The following is a 15960-nucleotide window of genomic DNA, read 5'->3' as shown; positions in this document are numbered from 1 at the left end:
TATAAAGTCCAGTAAAATCGTGGTATTTATACAATTACTATTTGTCTCTGATAAGGGTGCCATTAAAATGCATTGTCATACCACTAATGTAAGGTTTTTAACCCTTTATACCCTATAGCTTGCCCATAATCCTCCCGTGAACAATCTTGAACCCCAGATGCAAGAACAAAGTTCGAATATCCAAAAGGAGCTCAGCCTAATGTATGATGACGCATGTATTTTATACAGATCAAATATTTTCATACCGTTTTACAGGGTTCCGAGGAATAGAAAGTGGTAATTAAAAAAAGTATGCATTCGGTTCACCGAATTCAATTTGAATCGTTTTCCAAGTCAAATCAGGTTGGCCACAATGAGCAGACAGAATGTGGGCGGCGACACACGATAGTGTCGCCGAATGCATTTGGAAAACGATTCAACGCAAAGGCCTTCTATCGAAGAAGTGTCCCAGCTGCTGGGTGTTACTTTTTCTGTTTCTTCTTCTCGAGCTCCTCCTCCTTCTCCTTCTCGATGCTCTTAACATATTCGGTAATGACATCGGTGTCCAGCATTTTCAGTGGCTTGCCGTTCTCCATGATGGCCACCTCCAGATTGTTCTGGCCCGACTGTGCCACCTCCAGCAGCGCACGAATGGCCAGTTTGACGGCTCCGTGCTCGTTGGCCACCTCCTCCTCGCGGTAGGACTTCTCGAAGAACTCGCGCACAACCTTTGCCGAACGCCCGGTGGCGTTAGCCTTGTACTCGTAGAAAATGCCCGACGGCTCAGTCTGGAACAGATGCGCAGAGCCATCTGCATCGAAGCCGCCAATAAGGCAGGAAATGCCGAAGGGACGGCGGCCATTGCTCTGCGTGTATTTTTGCTTCAGCTGGGCAATGAATCTAAAATGAAAGGCCCAAAACCATATAGAAGCTAATTTACTGCGACAATTTCACAAACCCTTACCTGGTTATGTACTCGAGGGTCACAGGATCCTCGACATTGAGGCGATGGCTCTGGCACTCCACCTGGGCACGGTTGATCATGATGCGAGCGTCGGCCGTGAGACCGGCAAAAGCCATTACAACGTGGTTGTCGAGCATGCAAATCTTGCGCACCTTTCGATCCTCCTGCAGTTTGGCCACCGACTTCTTCTCCACGCCAAGGACAACGCAGTTGGCGCCGCGAACTCCGACCTGCGAGGCGAAAAAGTGGAAAAGTCCAGGTTTGTTTCAGTTTGGCGGCACTGCGAATGGTACTAAATTGCACTTACCGCAGTCGAACCCTTGCGAACGGCCTCCTGGGCGTACTCCACCTGCAGGAGGTGACCGTCGGGCGAGAATATGGTTACAGCACGATCGTAACGTGAGGACATCTTGTTGCTTTATTCAATAGCTGAGGTACTTGCAGAATATTAACTTATCGCTTTTTCCTTCTCGAGTTCGCCAGGCAATGATGATGCTTTTTTGAGGAAATGCCGCAGTGTGACCGCAGCAGGGGTTCGATGAAAATTACTAAAATAATACTGTTTCGCAGTGAACGATATATCGTTTCCGATATAATGTGTCAGAAACAGTACAATTGTTTTTATTTCAGTCTATCTTTAGACTGAAGTATCTATTCTACACTGAAGTCTATTTGAATATTTAAGTTAATGCTTTTTTAAGCCGTTTTACAGCTTCAAGGTTGTAAATAATTAGGTAAAATTTCAATTAATTTCTTTTTTACATTGTATGTTATTATTGTTATAAAATAATCAAAATTTATTTATTTGAAAATTATATATATTTATATATAATAATTATTATAACAAAGAAATGTTACATTAAATGCACTCGAAATGCACTCGCTAGGCCGGCCCTGGTAATCGGTGTTCATCGACAGCTTGCTGCAGCCCTCGTCGTCGCTGTAATTACAATGTGATGTGCATTTGTTTTTGTTAATAAGAATTGCCCGATTAAACATTAAGACTATCTGTTTTTAAACAATGCGATCGCGGTGATATTGGCTCGTAAAGGTTTTACACGCCGTGTGATTTTGTTTCAGTTCGTTTTTTTGTTCGTTTCGTAAATAAGTGGTCTTCATTTTGCCCAAGAAAGACGGGAGCCCAGACAGCTGATCACAGACTTTGGCTCACACCTGCTACAAAAAGATAATATTTATTCGAAAACCTGGCATTCGGAGCGAATTTAGCAGCTGCCAGCGTATTTATATAACAACAATTTGATTGATTATGGCGCTGCCCAGAAAACTGATATCCAAGATCTGTAAGTAAACCGAATGTTCGAAAGTACCGTTGTATATTCCGACACACGCACAAGCACGTACAAATACGACTGCGTGTATGTGTGTGTGTGCGTGGTTGAAATACTATCGTAAATTCTAGTGTTGCATGCAACTTCAGTAACTTTTAAAACAATACCATGCGTTCTTATAAACAATGCAGATACCCAATAGGAAAATCCCCAGATGTACATATGTATGTATGTAGTTATGTACATTGAGTGCAGCTGCAGCCGAATTGTTCGTTTTAAAATAATTAATATCTTGCTTTACAACGCAATATCAATATCAAATAAACAGCATACTGCATCTCCAGACTTTAAAATAATTTTTGTATATAGCCTTTAGAAGACTTCAATTGAATATTCAGAACTGTAGAAGTTCAAAAAGGCTTACATCTGCGAACAAGTTTTCAATTTCTTTGAAATGCGTACATTTACGTATGTATGTATGTACATCGATTTCATAGCTTAATCTTATCTGTTTTGTTTCTCAAATAAAACCTAGTAATCTTTGTCATTCATAAATGTGGATAACGTAAACGGTACTTATTTATTTATATCGACAGTTTCCTTTGAAAAGATTCAAAAACCATATTAAAATTTATTTTTTTTGAGTATAAACTATAACGAAAATATCATATTTTTATTATTATTATATATTTGTTATAAGTTTTCCCTTTGGTCTTGAAAATCTGTTGTTTAACCTATAGCTTTAGCTGTACATACTAACCATATCATCATATCATGAAAACTTGGCAAAAAGGACTAACCAATTCTCATCCTTTGCAGACGATATAAAGGCACATGATAGCAGGGTCACGAGCCTTGATCTTGGCGAAACTGGACGAGTGCTGGTCACCGGAGGAGAGGATCGCAATGTGAACCTCTGGGCGATTGGTCAAAATGAGTGCTTTATGGTGAGTATAACCTGCTAATACTAATACTAACTACTTCCTACAAATACGTACTAATCGGTGACCCTTTCCTTTCAGTCTCTGACGGGCCACAATCGCTCCATCGATTGCGTGCGTTTTGCTTATAAGGATAACTTTGTCTACTCCGCCGACGATATCGGAATAATCCGAAGATGGGATCTGAATTCACAGAAAATATACTCCACGCTAAATGGCCACATGAAGAGTGTTCGCACTCTGGACTTTAACCCGTCCGGAGAATATGTGGTGTCCGGGAGCAATGATACCACCGTCAGGTGAGCCAAGGACCGATATATAAATAGTCAGAGTCACCCCATGAGTCAGTCGGAAGCTCTAGTTTCCTTATTAACTGTCAGATTTAAAGTGTATTCGTAGATTGAAAAGGGATGGCGATATTCTCCCTCCCTCTTTTAGCTGTGCTTAATCCTATAGAATACACGTATTTTGGTTTTATAATCTACACAAAAGAAAGATCTTAAATCTAGTTTTATATCGCATTAATGCACATGCATATTTATTAATATAGTCTTTTCTTCGATATCACTTGACCAACATATGTATAAAACTAAGATAATATGACTCACTACATTGCACAAAAGGGGACAGACTGACAAAGATAATATCACTTTGTGATGTTTAGCTAGAGTTTATTCTTTGTCTCAGTTATCTTACCTCTCGGATCTATTATATCCATGATCTCAAAAAACATTGCTTTGTCAGTTAGGTGATGTTTTATTAGGAGTTTTATAAAAGTGTTACAAAAAATACTTCTACCACCACGGGCGTTTCAACAATTGCATATGTATAGGCATGTTTGTTATATTGTATGTACAGAGTAAACGGACGCGAAACGAATTATAAAGTCAATGATGATCCATCGCGACTAAGGCAGACTATGTGTCTCTAAGTGATCAGCTTACAGCTTGGCCTGTGAGCTCTTCAGGTCGACGTAGGCACCGGATATGACCTCCTTGCCGGTCTCCACGACCACGGTGCGGAAGTTGATGCGTGTGCCCTGCTTCCACATGTCCACGCGCAAACTCTGGCCCGGAATCACGGGTCCGGAGAAGCGCACTTTGACTGCTTTGAACAGAGCCGGGTTGTTGTCCGCAAACTGAGCGAGCACGGCGCGCACCGAGAAGCCCAGTGTGCAGAGTCCATGGAGGATGGGTGTCTTGAAGCCGGCCAGCAGGGCCATCTGGGGATCGATATGCAGGGGGTTCTTGTCGCCGGACAGACGGTACAGCGCCGCCTGGTCCTCGCTGGTCGCGTACTGGACGGTTGCGTCCGGCTGGCGATTGGGCGCCGGCTGCAGCGGAACTACACCGGCGATGGGCTCCTTCTTGCCGCCGAATTTGCCAGCGCCGACAACGAAAGTGCTGCTCTGGTTGCGCACCAACAGGCGGCCATTTTCGTCGAACGACTCGCAATTGGTGACGACCACGGCGCCGGATCCCTTGTCCATAACATCGAAGACCTTGCCGCTGGTCAGCAAAGTGCCACTGGTGGGCAGATCGTCGACGATCTCCAGGTACTGTTCGCCGTGCAGAATGTTGGTGAAGTCCACCTGGCTATTGGGCAAAGCCTTGGTGACCAGCTTGTCGGTGGACATTTGCAGCAGGAGGCCGGGCAGAACGAAGAAAGATGGAATGGCGGCGAAATCGGCATCGTTTTCGTACAGGAAGCGCATGTCCTTCGCGTTTTTGATGGATGCCCCAATGCCCAGGGCGTAGGTGATAAGCTCTTTGCTATTGAACTCGAAGGTATCCTCGACGGCGTCGCCGCCGCCTTCCTTGAGCTTCTCAAGCACTTCCAGCAGGGTGCCGGAGGCCTCTCCGATGGCGCCCAAGTGCTTGGCCCTGGACATGTCGGTCACATTCGACCACACATCCTTGACGTACTCAATGGTCACGGGGTCGTCCAGCGAAGGACGCAGCACAGCGCCCTGGCCGCGAACAATGTGCACCTTGGTGGCCCAACCGGCGGCACTCTCGATATAGCTACCTGTGGATCCGGAGAAGAGCAGAAAGCGATTAATAAACCCCATATATACACACATGTACATATATTCTTGATAAACGGGCTAAGTTTAAACGCTATCAGTATGAATTTCCCTAATCAGGCAGATTATGTTGACCATTTGGATTGGACTACTGGACATATTATAGATGCCTTAGCAGTGGTTGGCCAAAAATTGCTTAATTTTGTGATTCTCAAAGGGTTAAATTGATACAAATTCATATGATAACCATTTCTGGGATAATGCAATTCTTGCATAACTTCGGATCCCACTTACCATTATCCTCGCAGGACTCGTGGCACAAGTAGGCCACCACGGGAGCAATAAGCTTGGGCTTCAGCTCGTTGAAGAGGATGTCGGGCAGGATGCCCTCGGTCATTCGACTGGCTGCAGTGGGCACGATGACGTTGCAAAGTACGTTGTTGCGGGCGCCCTCGATGGCCACCGTGTTGGCCAATCCGATGAGGCCCATCTTGGCGGCCGAGTAGTTGGCCTGCCCGAAATTACCATAGATGCCCGAGTTGGACGAGGTCATAATGATGCGGCCATAGTTCTGCTTCTTCATGTACGGGAATGCCGCCTGGGTGCACTTGAAGCTGCCCTTCAGATGGACATCGTTGACCAGATTCCAGTCCTGTTCGCTGGTCTTCACCAGACTCCTGTCGCGCAGAATGCCGGCATTGTTGACCAGGATATCGACGCGTCCGAAAGCATTGATGGCCGTCTCGATGACCTTTGCCCCATCGATCACCGAGTTGTAGTCGGCCACCGCCTCGCCGCCGGCCTTACGGATTTCATCCACCACAATGTCGGCGGCCCGCTGCGAGGCTCCCTCGCCGGAGTGGGTGCCACCCAGATCGTTGACCACCACCTTGGCTCCACGCTCCGCGAAGAGCAGTGCGTACTCGCGGCCCAAACCGGCGCCAGCTCCCGTCACCACCGCCACACGGCCGTCGTAACGAAGTTTTCCATCGGATGAGGACATGGTCTGTCTGTTGGTCAATCGCAATCGCAATTTCTGGTTTCGCTGCACAAATCCGGTCTCTGCGGCAACGCTCTCGGCTGCAAAATACGAATGGAACGATGAAAATAAACTGGTTGGCTAATAATCAAAAATGAAAGGAGAGGAGCACTTCTTTTCAATCGGGCTTAATCTCAAGCGATAATGCTATCGGCCCACGCATATGTGAGTGTAACTTTGGGCTCTTCGACTGAAGAACGTTACCCAGGCGATATGGTCCAAGTCCAGGGGTTCATGGTTCACAGCCAAGTGCTTCGGATGGCACCGAAAGCAACGAAGTCCGAAATACAAGATACATTGGCACAGTGACGACAGCACAGTTATTCGAACTGCGTGAAATGGACCACACACACATTAACCACGGTTCACTTACAATTCTCGAAGATTAGCCGTGCGATGGTGTGATGGTGTGGTATGCCCGAATGCACAGATTAACCCAGTATCGCTGGTACAAAGTGCATTACTATCCGTTGTCGAGATAATTTTGCAATCGTTCAATCGGTTCACCCCACGAAAATGCACTAAAATATACTTCCCGCGTTCGTACGTTTGTGAGCACTAGAAAGTAGTGCCGTCAAAATGCTGGAAAGCAGTGCATAGGCCTCGGTTAGGAACTCCGCTAAGCCGTAGCAAAGTCTCCAACCCATTTCCATTTTCCAGGCGTTTAAATTTAAAAATGAATAATTATGGAAATTACACTTATCGTCAACATTTCAATTTCAATAATGTCTCTTTATTTAACATAGACAACAATAAATTGAGTTATTAACTAGTTGATTACATATATAATTGCATCTTTATGAATTATATAATGTTTCCTTCTTTATTTAACTAACTATTAACTTTCATATCTCTGCATTTCAGGCTATGGGACGTGCAGAACGAAAACAACTGCATTAAGGTATGTCGCGGCCACATGTCCCACGTGAATTCCGTAAAATTCTCGCCGGATGGACTTTGGATCGCCTCTGCTGGTTTGGAGGGTTCCATACTCATCTGGGACATACGGAAGAGCAAACAGATAATGGAGTTCATAGCCGATCCGCCGGTTACGGCCATCACATGCGTGCAATTCCATCCGTTCGAGTTCCTGCTGGCCGCCGGTCGCGTCGATGGCACAGTGTCCATTTACGATTTGGAGCACCAGCAGCTCGTCTCGCAGACCACGCACTTCTATGGCCAGGCCATCAGGTGTATAACCTTTAGGTGAGTCCTGCAAAGAAGAATGCGTAATCGTGATATATATTTAAATATATAGTAATTGTGCCAAATAGTGCATAAATTATAATTATCTGCATGTTCAACTTCATTTATTTCAGTGACAATGGCGAGTGCCTTTTTGTCGGCAGTTCTTCGGGCATTTCGGTAATTGGATGGGAACCGGATCGTGAGCTAGACCATATTAAAAGCACCTGGTCCTCCTTGGCGGACATGAAAGTGGTTAACAATAAGTTGGTAAGTTAAAGCACTCACTTTTTAAGCAAATCTCGTTATCCTGATTTTTTGAAAAAAAATAATCAGTATTTTGGTCAGAATATTCTAAATAATAGTCCAAATATGGAATGTCATACCTCGTTGAGTTTGTTTTTTAAATCCCAATAGATTTGCATTCAAGTTTGGGAATTCTAGGATTTTTCAATTACAAAAAATGCGAAAATTTGGCCAAAAATAAATTTTACAAAATTAGTTTAAAAAGGACAGAAGTTGTTAGTATGGGTTGTAAGGAGTATAAAATGGTACTTCTTTTTGCTGTGTGAGAATTTTTAGTCAAGTTATAGCCAAAAAAGTCAACTTGAAAATTGAGTTTTTTGCCAAAAATAATTTTCCTGATTTTTTGGCGAAAAAAATAATCGGTATTTTGATCAAAACAGTGGAAATAATGACCCAAGTATGGAATGTCATACCTCGTTGGGATTGTTTTTTAAATCCCAATCGATTTGCATTCAAGTTTGGGAATTCTAGGATTTTTCAATTACAAAAAATGCGAAAATTTGGCCAAAAATAAATTTTACAAAATTAGTTTAAAAGTGACAGAAGTTGTTAGTATTGGTTGTAAGGCGTATAAAATGGTACTTCTTTTTGCTGTGTGAGAATTTTTAGTCAAGTTATAGCCAAAAAAGTCAACTTGAAAATTTAGTTTTTTGCGAAAAATAATTTTCCTGATTTTTGGCGAAAAAAATAATCGGTATTTTGATCAAAACATTGGAAATAATGATGTTTGTAATGATGGTTGTAAGGAGTATAAAATGGTACTTCTTTTTGCTGTGTGAGAATTTTTAGTCAAGTTATAGCCAAAAAAGTCAACTTGAAAATTGAGTTTTTTGCGAAAAATAATTTTCCTGATTTTTGGCGAAAAAAATAATTGGTATTTTGATCAAAACATTGGAAATAATGACCCAAATATGGAATGTCATACCTCGTTGGGTTTGTTTTTTAAATCCCAATCGATTTACATTCAAGTTTGGGAATTCTAGGATTTTTAAATTTTTCGCAAATTTTTATGATGGTACCCCTTACAAAAAATGCGAAAATTTGGCCAAAAATAAATTTTACAAAATTAGTTTAAAAGGGACAGAAGTTGTTAGTATTGGTTGTAAGGAGTATAAAATGGTATTTCTTTTTGCTGTGTGAGAATTTTTAGTCAAGTTATAGCCAAAAAGTCAACTTGAAAATTGAGTTTTTTGCCAAAAATAAATTTCCTGATTTTTGGCGAAAAAAATAATTGGTATTTTGATCAAAACATTGGAAATACTGATGTTTGTAATGATGGTTGTAAGGAGTATAAAATGGTACTTCTTTTTGCTGTGTGAGAATTTTTAGTCAAGTTATAGCCAAAAAAGTCAACTTGAAAATTGAGTTTTTTGCCAAAAATAAATTTCCTGATTTTTGGCGAAAAAAATAATTGGTATTTTGATCAAAACATTGGAAATAATGACCCAAATATGGAATGTCATACCTCGTTGGGTTTGTTTTTTAAATCCCAATCGATTTACATTCAAGTTTGGGAATTCTAGGATTTTTCAATTTTTCGCAAATTTTTATGATGGTACCCCTTACAAAAAATGCGAAAATTTGGCCAAAAATAAATTTTACAAAATTAGTTTAAAAATGACAGAAGTTGTTAGTATTGGTTGTAAGGCGTATAAAATGGTACTTCTTTTTGCTGTGTGAGAATTTTTAGTCAAGTTATAGCCAAAAAAGTCAACTTGAAAATTGACTTTTTTGCGAAAAATAATTTTCCTGATTTTTGGCGAAAAAAATAATCGGTATTTTGATCAAAACATTGGAAATAATGATGTTTGTAATGATGGTTGTAAGGAGTATAAAATGGTACTTCTTTTTGCTGTGTGAGAATTTTTAGTCAAGTTATAGCCAAAAAAGTCAACTTGAAAATTGAGTTTTTTGCCAAAAATAATTTTCCTGATTTTTGGCGAAAAAAATAATCGGTATTATTTTTGGCCAAAAATAAATTTTACAAAATTAGTTTAAAAATGACAGAAGTTGTTAGTATTGGTTGTAAGGCGTATAAAATGGTACTTCTTTTTGCTGTGTGAGAATTTTTAGTCAAGTTATAGCCAAAAAAGTCAACTTGAAAATTGACTTTTTTGCGAAAAATAATTTTCCTGATTTTTGGCGAAAAAAATAATCGGTATTTTGATCAAAACATTGGAAATAATGATGTTTGTAATGATGGTTGTAAGGAGTATAAAATGGTACTTCTTTTTGCTGTGTGAGAATTTTTAGTCAAGTTATAGCCAAAAAAGTCAACTTGAAAATTGAGTTTTTTGCCAAAAATAATTTTCCTGATTTTTAGCGAAAAAAATAATCGGTATTTTGATCAAAACATTGCAAATAATGATGTTTGTAATGATGGTTGTAAGGAGTATAAAATGGTACTTCTTTTTGCTGTGTGAGAATTTTTAGTCAAGTTATAGCCAAAAAAGTCAACTTGAAAATTGAGTTTTTTGCCAAAAATAATTTTCCTGATTTTTGGCGAAAAAAATAATTGGTATTTTGATCAAAACATTGGAAATAATGACCCAAATATGGAATGTCATACCTCGTTGGGTTTGTTTTTTAAATCCCAATCGATTTGCATTCAAGTTTGGGAATTCTAGGATTTTTCAATTTTTCGCAAATTTTTATGATGGTACCCCTTACAAAAATGCGAAAATTTGGCCAAAAATAAATTTTACAAAATTAGTTTAAAAGTGACAGAAGTTGTTAGTATTGGTTGTAAGGCGTATAAAATGGTACTTCTTTTTGCTGTGTGAGAATTTTTAGTCAAGTTATAGCCAAAAAAGTCAACTTGAAAATTGAGTTTTTTGCGAAAAATAATTTTCCTGATTTTTGGCGAAAAAAATAATTGGTATTTTGATCAAAACATTGGAAATAATGACCCAAATATGGAATGTCATACCTCGTTGGGTTTGTTTTTTAAATCCCAATCAATTTACATTCAAGTTTGGGAATTCTAGAATTTTTCAATTTTTCGCAAATTTTTATGATGGTACCCCTTACAAAAAATGCGAAAATTTGGCCAAAAATAAATTTTACAAAATTAGTTTGTAAGGGACAGAAGTTGTTAGTATTGGTTGTAAGGAGTATAAAATGGTACTTCTTTTTGCTGTGTGAGAATTTGTAGTCAAGTTATAGCCAAAAAAGTCAACTTGAAAATTGAGTTTTTTGCCAAAAATAATTTTCCTGATTTTTGGCGAAAAAAATAATCGGTATTTTGATCAAAACATAATGACCCAAATATGGAATGTCATACCTCGTTGGGTTTGTTTTTTAAGTCCCAATCGATTTGCATTCAAGTTTGGGAATTCTAGGATTTTTCAATTTTTCGCAAATGTGGATGATGGTACCCCTTACAAAAAATGCGAAAATTTGGCCAAAAATAAATTTTACAAAATTAGTTTAAAAGGGACAGAAGTTGTTAGTATTGGTTGTAAGGAGTATAAAATGGTACTTCTTTTTGCTGTGTGAGAATTTTTAGTCAAGTTATAGCCAAAAAAGTCAACTTGAAAATTGAGTTTTTTGCCAAAAATAATTTTCCTGATTTTTGGCGAAAAAAATAATTGGTATTTTGATCAAAACATTGGAAATAATGACCCAAATATGGAATGTCATACCTCGTTGGGTTTGTTTTTTAAATCCCAATCGATTTGCATTCAAGTTTGGGAATTCTAGGATTTTTCAATTTTTCGCAAATTTGTACCCCTTACAAAAAATGCGAAAATTTGGCCAAAAATAAATTTTACAAAATTAGTTTATAAGGGACAGAAGTTGTTAGTATTGGTTGTAAGGAGTATAAAATGGTACTTCTTTTTGCTGTGTGAGAATTTTTAGTCAAGTTATAGCCAAAAAAGTCAACTTGAAAATTGAGTTTTTTGCCAAAAATAATTTTCCTGATTTTTGGCGAAAAAAATAATCGGTATTTTGATCAAAACATAATGACCCAAATATGGAATGTCATACCTCGATGGGTTTGTTTTTTAAGTCCCAATCGATTTGCATTCAAGTTTGGGAATTCTAGGATTTTTCAATTTTTCGCAAATTTGTACCCCTTACAAAAAATGCGAAAATTTGGCCAAAAATAAATTTTACAAAATTAGTTTAAAAGGGACAGAAGTTGTTAGTATTGGTTGTAAGGAGTATAAAATGGTACTTCTTTTTGCTGTGTGAGAATTTTTAGTCAAGTTATAGCCAAAAAAGTCAACTTGAAAATTGAGTTTTTTGCCAAAAATAATTTTTCTGATTTTTGGCGAAAAAAATAATCGGTATTTTGATCAAAACATTGGAAATAATGACCCAAATATGGAATGTCATACCTCGTTGGGTTTGTTTTTTAAATCCCAATCGATTTGCATTCAAGTTTGGGAATTCTATGATTTTTCAATTTTTCGCAAATTTGGATGACAAAAAATGCGAAAATTTGCCCAAAAATAAATTTTACAAAATTAGTTTAAAAGGGACAGAAGTTGTTAGTATTGGTTGTAAGGAGTATAAAATGGTACTTCTTTTTGCTGTGTGAGAATTTTTAGTCAAGTTGTAGCCAAAAAAGTCAACTTGAAAATTGAGTTTTTTGCCAAAAATAATTTTCCTGATTTTTGGCGAAAAAAATAATTGGTATTTTTATCAAAACATTGGAAATAATGACCCAAATATGGAATGTCATACCTCGTTGGGTTTGTTTTTTAAATCCCAATCGATTTGCATTCAAGTTTGGGAATTCTAGGATTTTTCAATTTTTCGCAAATTTGTACCCCTTACAAAAAATGCGAAAATTTGGCCAAAAATAAATTTTACAAAATTAGTTTAAAAGGGACAGAAGTTGTTAGTATTGGTTGTAAGGAGTATAAAATGGTACTTCTTTTTGCTGTGTGAGAATTTTTAGTCAAGTTATAGCCAAAAAAGTCAACTTGAAAATTGAGTTTTTTGCGAAAAATAATTTTCCTGATTTTTGGCGAAAAAAATATTGGTATTTTGATCAAAACATTGGAAATAATGACCCAAATATGGAATGTCATACCTCGTTGGGTTTGTTTTTTAAATCCCAATCGATTTGCATTCAAGTTTGGGAATTCTAGGATTTTTCAATTTTTCGCAAATTTTTATGACCCCTTACAAAAAATGCGAAAATTTGGCCAAAAATAAATTTTACAAAATTAGTTTGTAAGGGACAGAAGTTGTTAGTATTGGTTGTAAGGAGTATAAAATGGTACTTCTTTTTGCTGTGTGAGAATTTGTAGTCAAGTTATAGCCAAAAAAGTCAACTTGAAAATTGAGTTTTTTGCCAAAAATAATTTTCCTGATTTTTGGCGAAAAAAATAATCGGTATTTTGATCAAAACATAATGACCCAAATATGGAATGTCATACCTCGTTGGGTTTGTTTTTTAAGTCCCAATCGATTTGCATTCAAGTTTGGGAATTCTAGGATTTTTCAATTTTTCGCAAATTTGGATGATGGTACCCCTTACAAAAAATGCGAAAATTTGGCCAAAAATAAATTTTACAAAATTAGTTTAAAAGGGACAGAAGTTGTTAGTATTGGTTGTAAGGAGTATAAAATGGTACTTCTTTTTGCTGTGTGAGAATTTTTAGTCAAGTTATAGCCAAAAAAGTCAACTTGAAAATTGAGTTTTTTGCCAAAAATAATTTTCCTGATTTTTGGCGAAAAAAATAATCGGTATTTTGATCAAAACATAATGACCCAAATATGGAATGTCATACCTCGTTGGGTTTGTTTTTTAAATCCCAATCGATTTGCATTCAAGTTTGGGAATTCTAGGATTTTTCAATTTTTCGCAAATTTGTACCCCTTACAAAAAATGCGAAAATTTGGCCAAAAATAAATTTTACAAAATTAGTTTAAAAGGGACAGAAGTTGTTAGTATTGGTTGTAAGGAGTATAAAATGGTACTTCTTTTTGCTGTGTGAGAATTTTTAGTCAAGTTATAGCCAAAAAAGTCAACTTGAAAATTGAGTTTTTTGCCAAAAATAATTTTCCTGATTTTTGGCGAAAAAAATAATCGGTATTTTGATCAAAACATTGGAAATAATGACCCAAATATGGAATGTCATACCTCGTTGGGTTTGTTTTTTAAATCCCAATCGATTTGCATTCAAGTTTGGGAATTCTAGGATTTTTCAATTTTTCGCAAATTTTTATGATGGTACCCCTTACAAAAAATGCGAAAATTTGGCCAAAATTAAATTTTACAAAATTAGTTTAAAAGTGACAGAAGTTGCTAGTATTGGTTGTAAGGAGTATAAAATGGTACTTCTTTTTGCTGTGTGAGAATTTTTAGTCAAGTTATAGCCAAAAAAGTCAACTTGAAAATTGAGTTTTTTGCCAAAAATAATTTTCCTGATTTTTGGCGAAAAAAATAATCGGTATTTTGATCAAAACATTGGAAATAATGACCCAAATATGGAATGTCATACCTCGTTGGGTTTGTTTTTTAAATCCCAATCGATTTGCATTCAAGTTTGGGAATTCTAGGATTTTTCAATTTTTCGCAAATTTTTATGATGGTACCCCTTACAAAAAATGCGAAAATTTGGCCAAAAATAAATTTTACAAAATTAGTTTAAAAGGGACAGAAGTTGTTAGTATTGGTTGTAAGGAGTATAAAATGGTACTTCTTTTTGCTGTGTGAGAATTTTTAGTCAAGTTATAGCCAAAAAAGTCAACTTGAAAATTGAGTTTTTTGCCAAAAATAATTTTCCTGATTTTTGGCGAAAAAAATAATCGGTATTTTGATCAAAACATTGGAAATAATGACCCAAATATGGAATGTCATACCTCGTTGGGTTTGTTTTTTAAATCCCAATCGATTTGCATTCAAGTTTGGGAATTCTAGGATTTTTCAATTTTTCGCAAATTTTTATGATGGTACCCCTTACAAAAAATGCGAAAATTTGGCCAAAATTAAATTTTACAAAATTAGTTTAAAAGTGACAGAAGTTGTTAGTATTGGTTGTAAGGAGTATAAAATGGTACTTCTTTTTGCTGTGTGAGAATTTTTAGTCAAGTTATAGCCAAAAAAGTCAACTTCAAAATTGAGTTTTTTGCCAAAAATAATTTTCCTGATTTTTGGCGAAAAAAATAATCGGTATTTTGATCAAAACATTGGAAATAATGACCCAAACATGGAATGTCATACCTCGTTGGGTTTGTTTTTTAAATCCCAATCGATTTGCATTCAAGTTTGGGAATTCTAGGATTTTTCAATTTTTCGCAAATTTTTATGATGGTACCCCTTACAAAAAATGCGAAAATTTGGCCAAAATTAAATTTTACAAAATTAGTTTAAAAGTGACAGAAGTTGTTAGTATTGGTTGTAAGGAGTATAAAATGGTACTTCTTTTTGCTGTGTGAGAATTTTTAGTCAAGTTATAGCCAAAAAAGTCAACTTGAAAATTGAGTTTTTTGCCAAAAATAATTTTCCTGATTTTTGGCGAAAAAAATAATCGGTATTTTGATCAAAACATAATGACCCAAATATGGAATGTCATACCTCGTTGGGTTTGTTTTTTAAATCCCAATCGATTTGCATTCAAGTTTGGGAATTCTAGGATTTTTCAATTTTTCGCAAATTTGTACCCCTTACAAAAAATGCGAAAATTTGGCCAAAAATAAATTTTACAAAATTAGTTTAAAAGGGACAGAAGTTGTTAGTATTGGTTGTAAGGAGTATAAAATGGTACTTCTTTTTGCTGTGTGAGAATTTTTAGTCAAGTTATAGCCAAAAAAGTCAACTTGAAAATTGAGTTTTTTGCCAAAAATAATTTTCCTGATTTTTGGCGAAAAAAATAATCGGTATTTTGATCAAAACATTGGAAATAATGACCCAAATATGGAATGTCATACCTCGTTGGGTTTGTTTTTTAAATCCCAATCGATTTGCATTCAAGTTTGGGAATTCTAGGATTTTTCAATTTTTCGCAAATTTTTATGATGGTACCCCTTACAAAAAATGCGAAAATTTGGCCAAAATTAAATTTTACAAAATTAGTTTAAAAGTGACAGAAGTTGCTAGTATTGGTTGTAAGGAGTATAAAATGGTACTTCTTTTTGCTGTGTGAGAATTTTTAGTCAAGTTATAGCCAAAAAAGTCAACTTGAAAATTGAGTTTTTTGCCAAAAATAATTTTCCTGATTTTTGGCGAAAAAAATAATCGGTATTTTGATCAAAACATTGGAAATAATGAC

The 15960-nt window shown here is 36.8% G+C and overlaps 3 protein-coding genes across 4 annotated transcripts in view; 1 reads left to right on the top strand and 2 right to left on the bottom strand.

The window, feature by feature from the left end:
* Positions 1-197: 197 nt before the first annotated feature.
* On the bottom strand, positions 198-1463 carry LOC116802191 (proteasome subunit alpha type-7-1). Its single transcript, XM_032725750.1, has 3 exons — positions 1251-1463; positions 944-1173; positions 198-879 (listed from the first exon to the last, which is right to left on the bottom strand). The coding sequence occupies exons 1-3, from the start codon at positions 1350-1352 to the stop codon at positions 462-464; spliced, it is 750 nt and encodes a 249-aa protein (XP_032581641.1). The 5' UTR covers positions 1353-1463; the 3' UTR covers positions 198-461.
* Positions 1464-1871: 408 nt separating this feature from the next.
* The window catches only part of LOC6620230 (katanin p80 WD40 repeat-containing subunit B1), a 38308-nt gene continuing 24219 nt past the window's right edge, over positions 1872-15960 (top strand). For both annotated transcript variants that reach the window (XM_032726037.1, XM_032726036.1), the window contains exons 1-5: positions 1872-2244; positions 3052-3179; positions 3255-3472; positions 7103-7444; positions 7558-7693. In XM_032726037.1, coding sequence (XP_032581928.1) covers positions 2211-2244; positions 3052-3179; positions 3255-3472; positions 7103-7444; positions 7558-7693 — 858 coding nt within the window. In that variant the 5' untranslated portion in view covers positions 1872-2210. The remainder of the gene's footprint in view (positions 2245-3051; positions 3180-3254; positions 3473-7102; positions 7445-7557; positions 7694-15960) is intronic.
* On the bottom strand, positions 3910-6753 carry LOC116802232 (peroxisomal multifunctional enzyme type 2). Its single transcript, XM_032726038.1, has 3 exons — positions 6612-6753; positions 5494-6279; positions 3910-5201 (listed from the first exon to the last, which is right to left on the bottom strand). Exons 2-3 carry the CDS (start codon positions 6200-6202, stop codon positions 4114-4116), a joined length of 1797 nt encoding a protein of 598 aa, XP_032581929.1. The 5' UTR covers positions 6203-6279; positions 6612-6753; the 3' UTR covers positions 3910-4113.

This window comes from Drosophila sechellia, chromosome X (assembly GCF_004382195.2).
Source record: "Drosophila sechellia strain sech25 chromosome X, ASM438219v1, whole genome shotgun sequence".
Classification (NCBI taxonomy): domain Eukaryota; kingdom Metazoa; phylum Arthropoda; class Insecta; order Diptera; family Drosophilidae; genus Drosophila; species Drosophila sechellia.
This window is presented reverse-complemented; position numbering and strand designations above follow the sequence as displayed.

Bases quoted from the DNA above. Each gene is read 5' to 3' on its own strand.
- LOC116802232 (XM_032726038.1), bottom strand. From the start codon at position 6,202: ATGTCCTCATCCGATGGAAAACTTCGTTACGACGGCCGTGTGGCGGTG. The intron at 5,202-5,493 runs GTAAGTGGGATC...CCGGATCCACAG, and splicing joins CGAGTCCTGCGAGGATAATG to GTAGCTATATCGAGAGTGCC.
- LOC116802191 (XM_032725750.1), bottom strand. From the start codon at position 1,352: ATGTCCTCACGTTACGATCGTGCTGTAACCATATTCTCGCCCGACGGT. The intron at 1,174-1,250 runs GTAAGTGCAATT...TTCGCCTCGCAG, and splicing joins TTCGCAAGGGTTCGACTGCG to GTCGGAGTTCGCGGCGCCAA. The intron at 880-943 runs GTAAGGGTTTGT...CTTTCATTTTAG, and splicing joins ACCCTCGAGTACATAACCAG to ATTCATTGCCCAGCTGAAGC.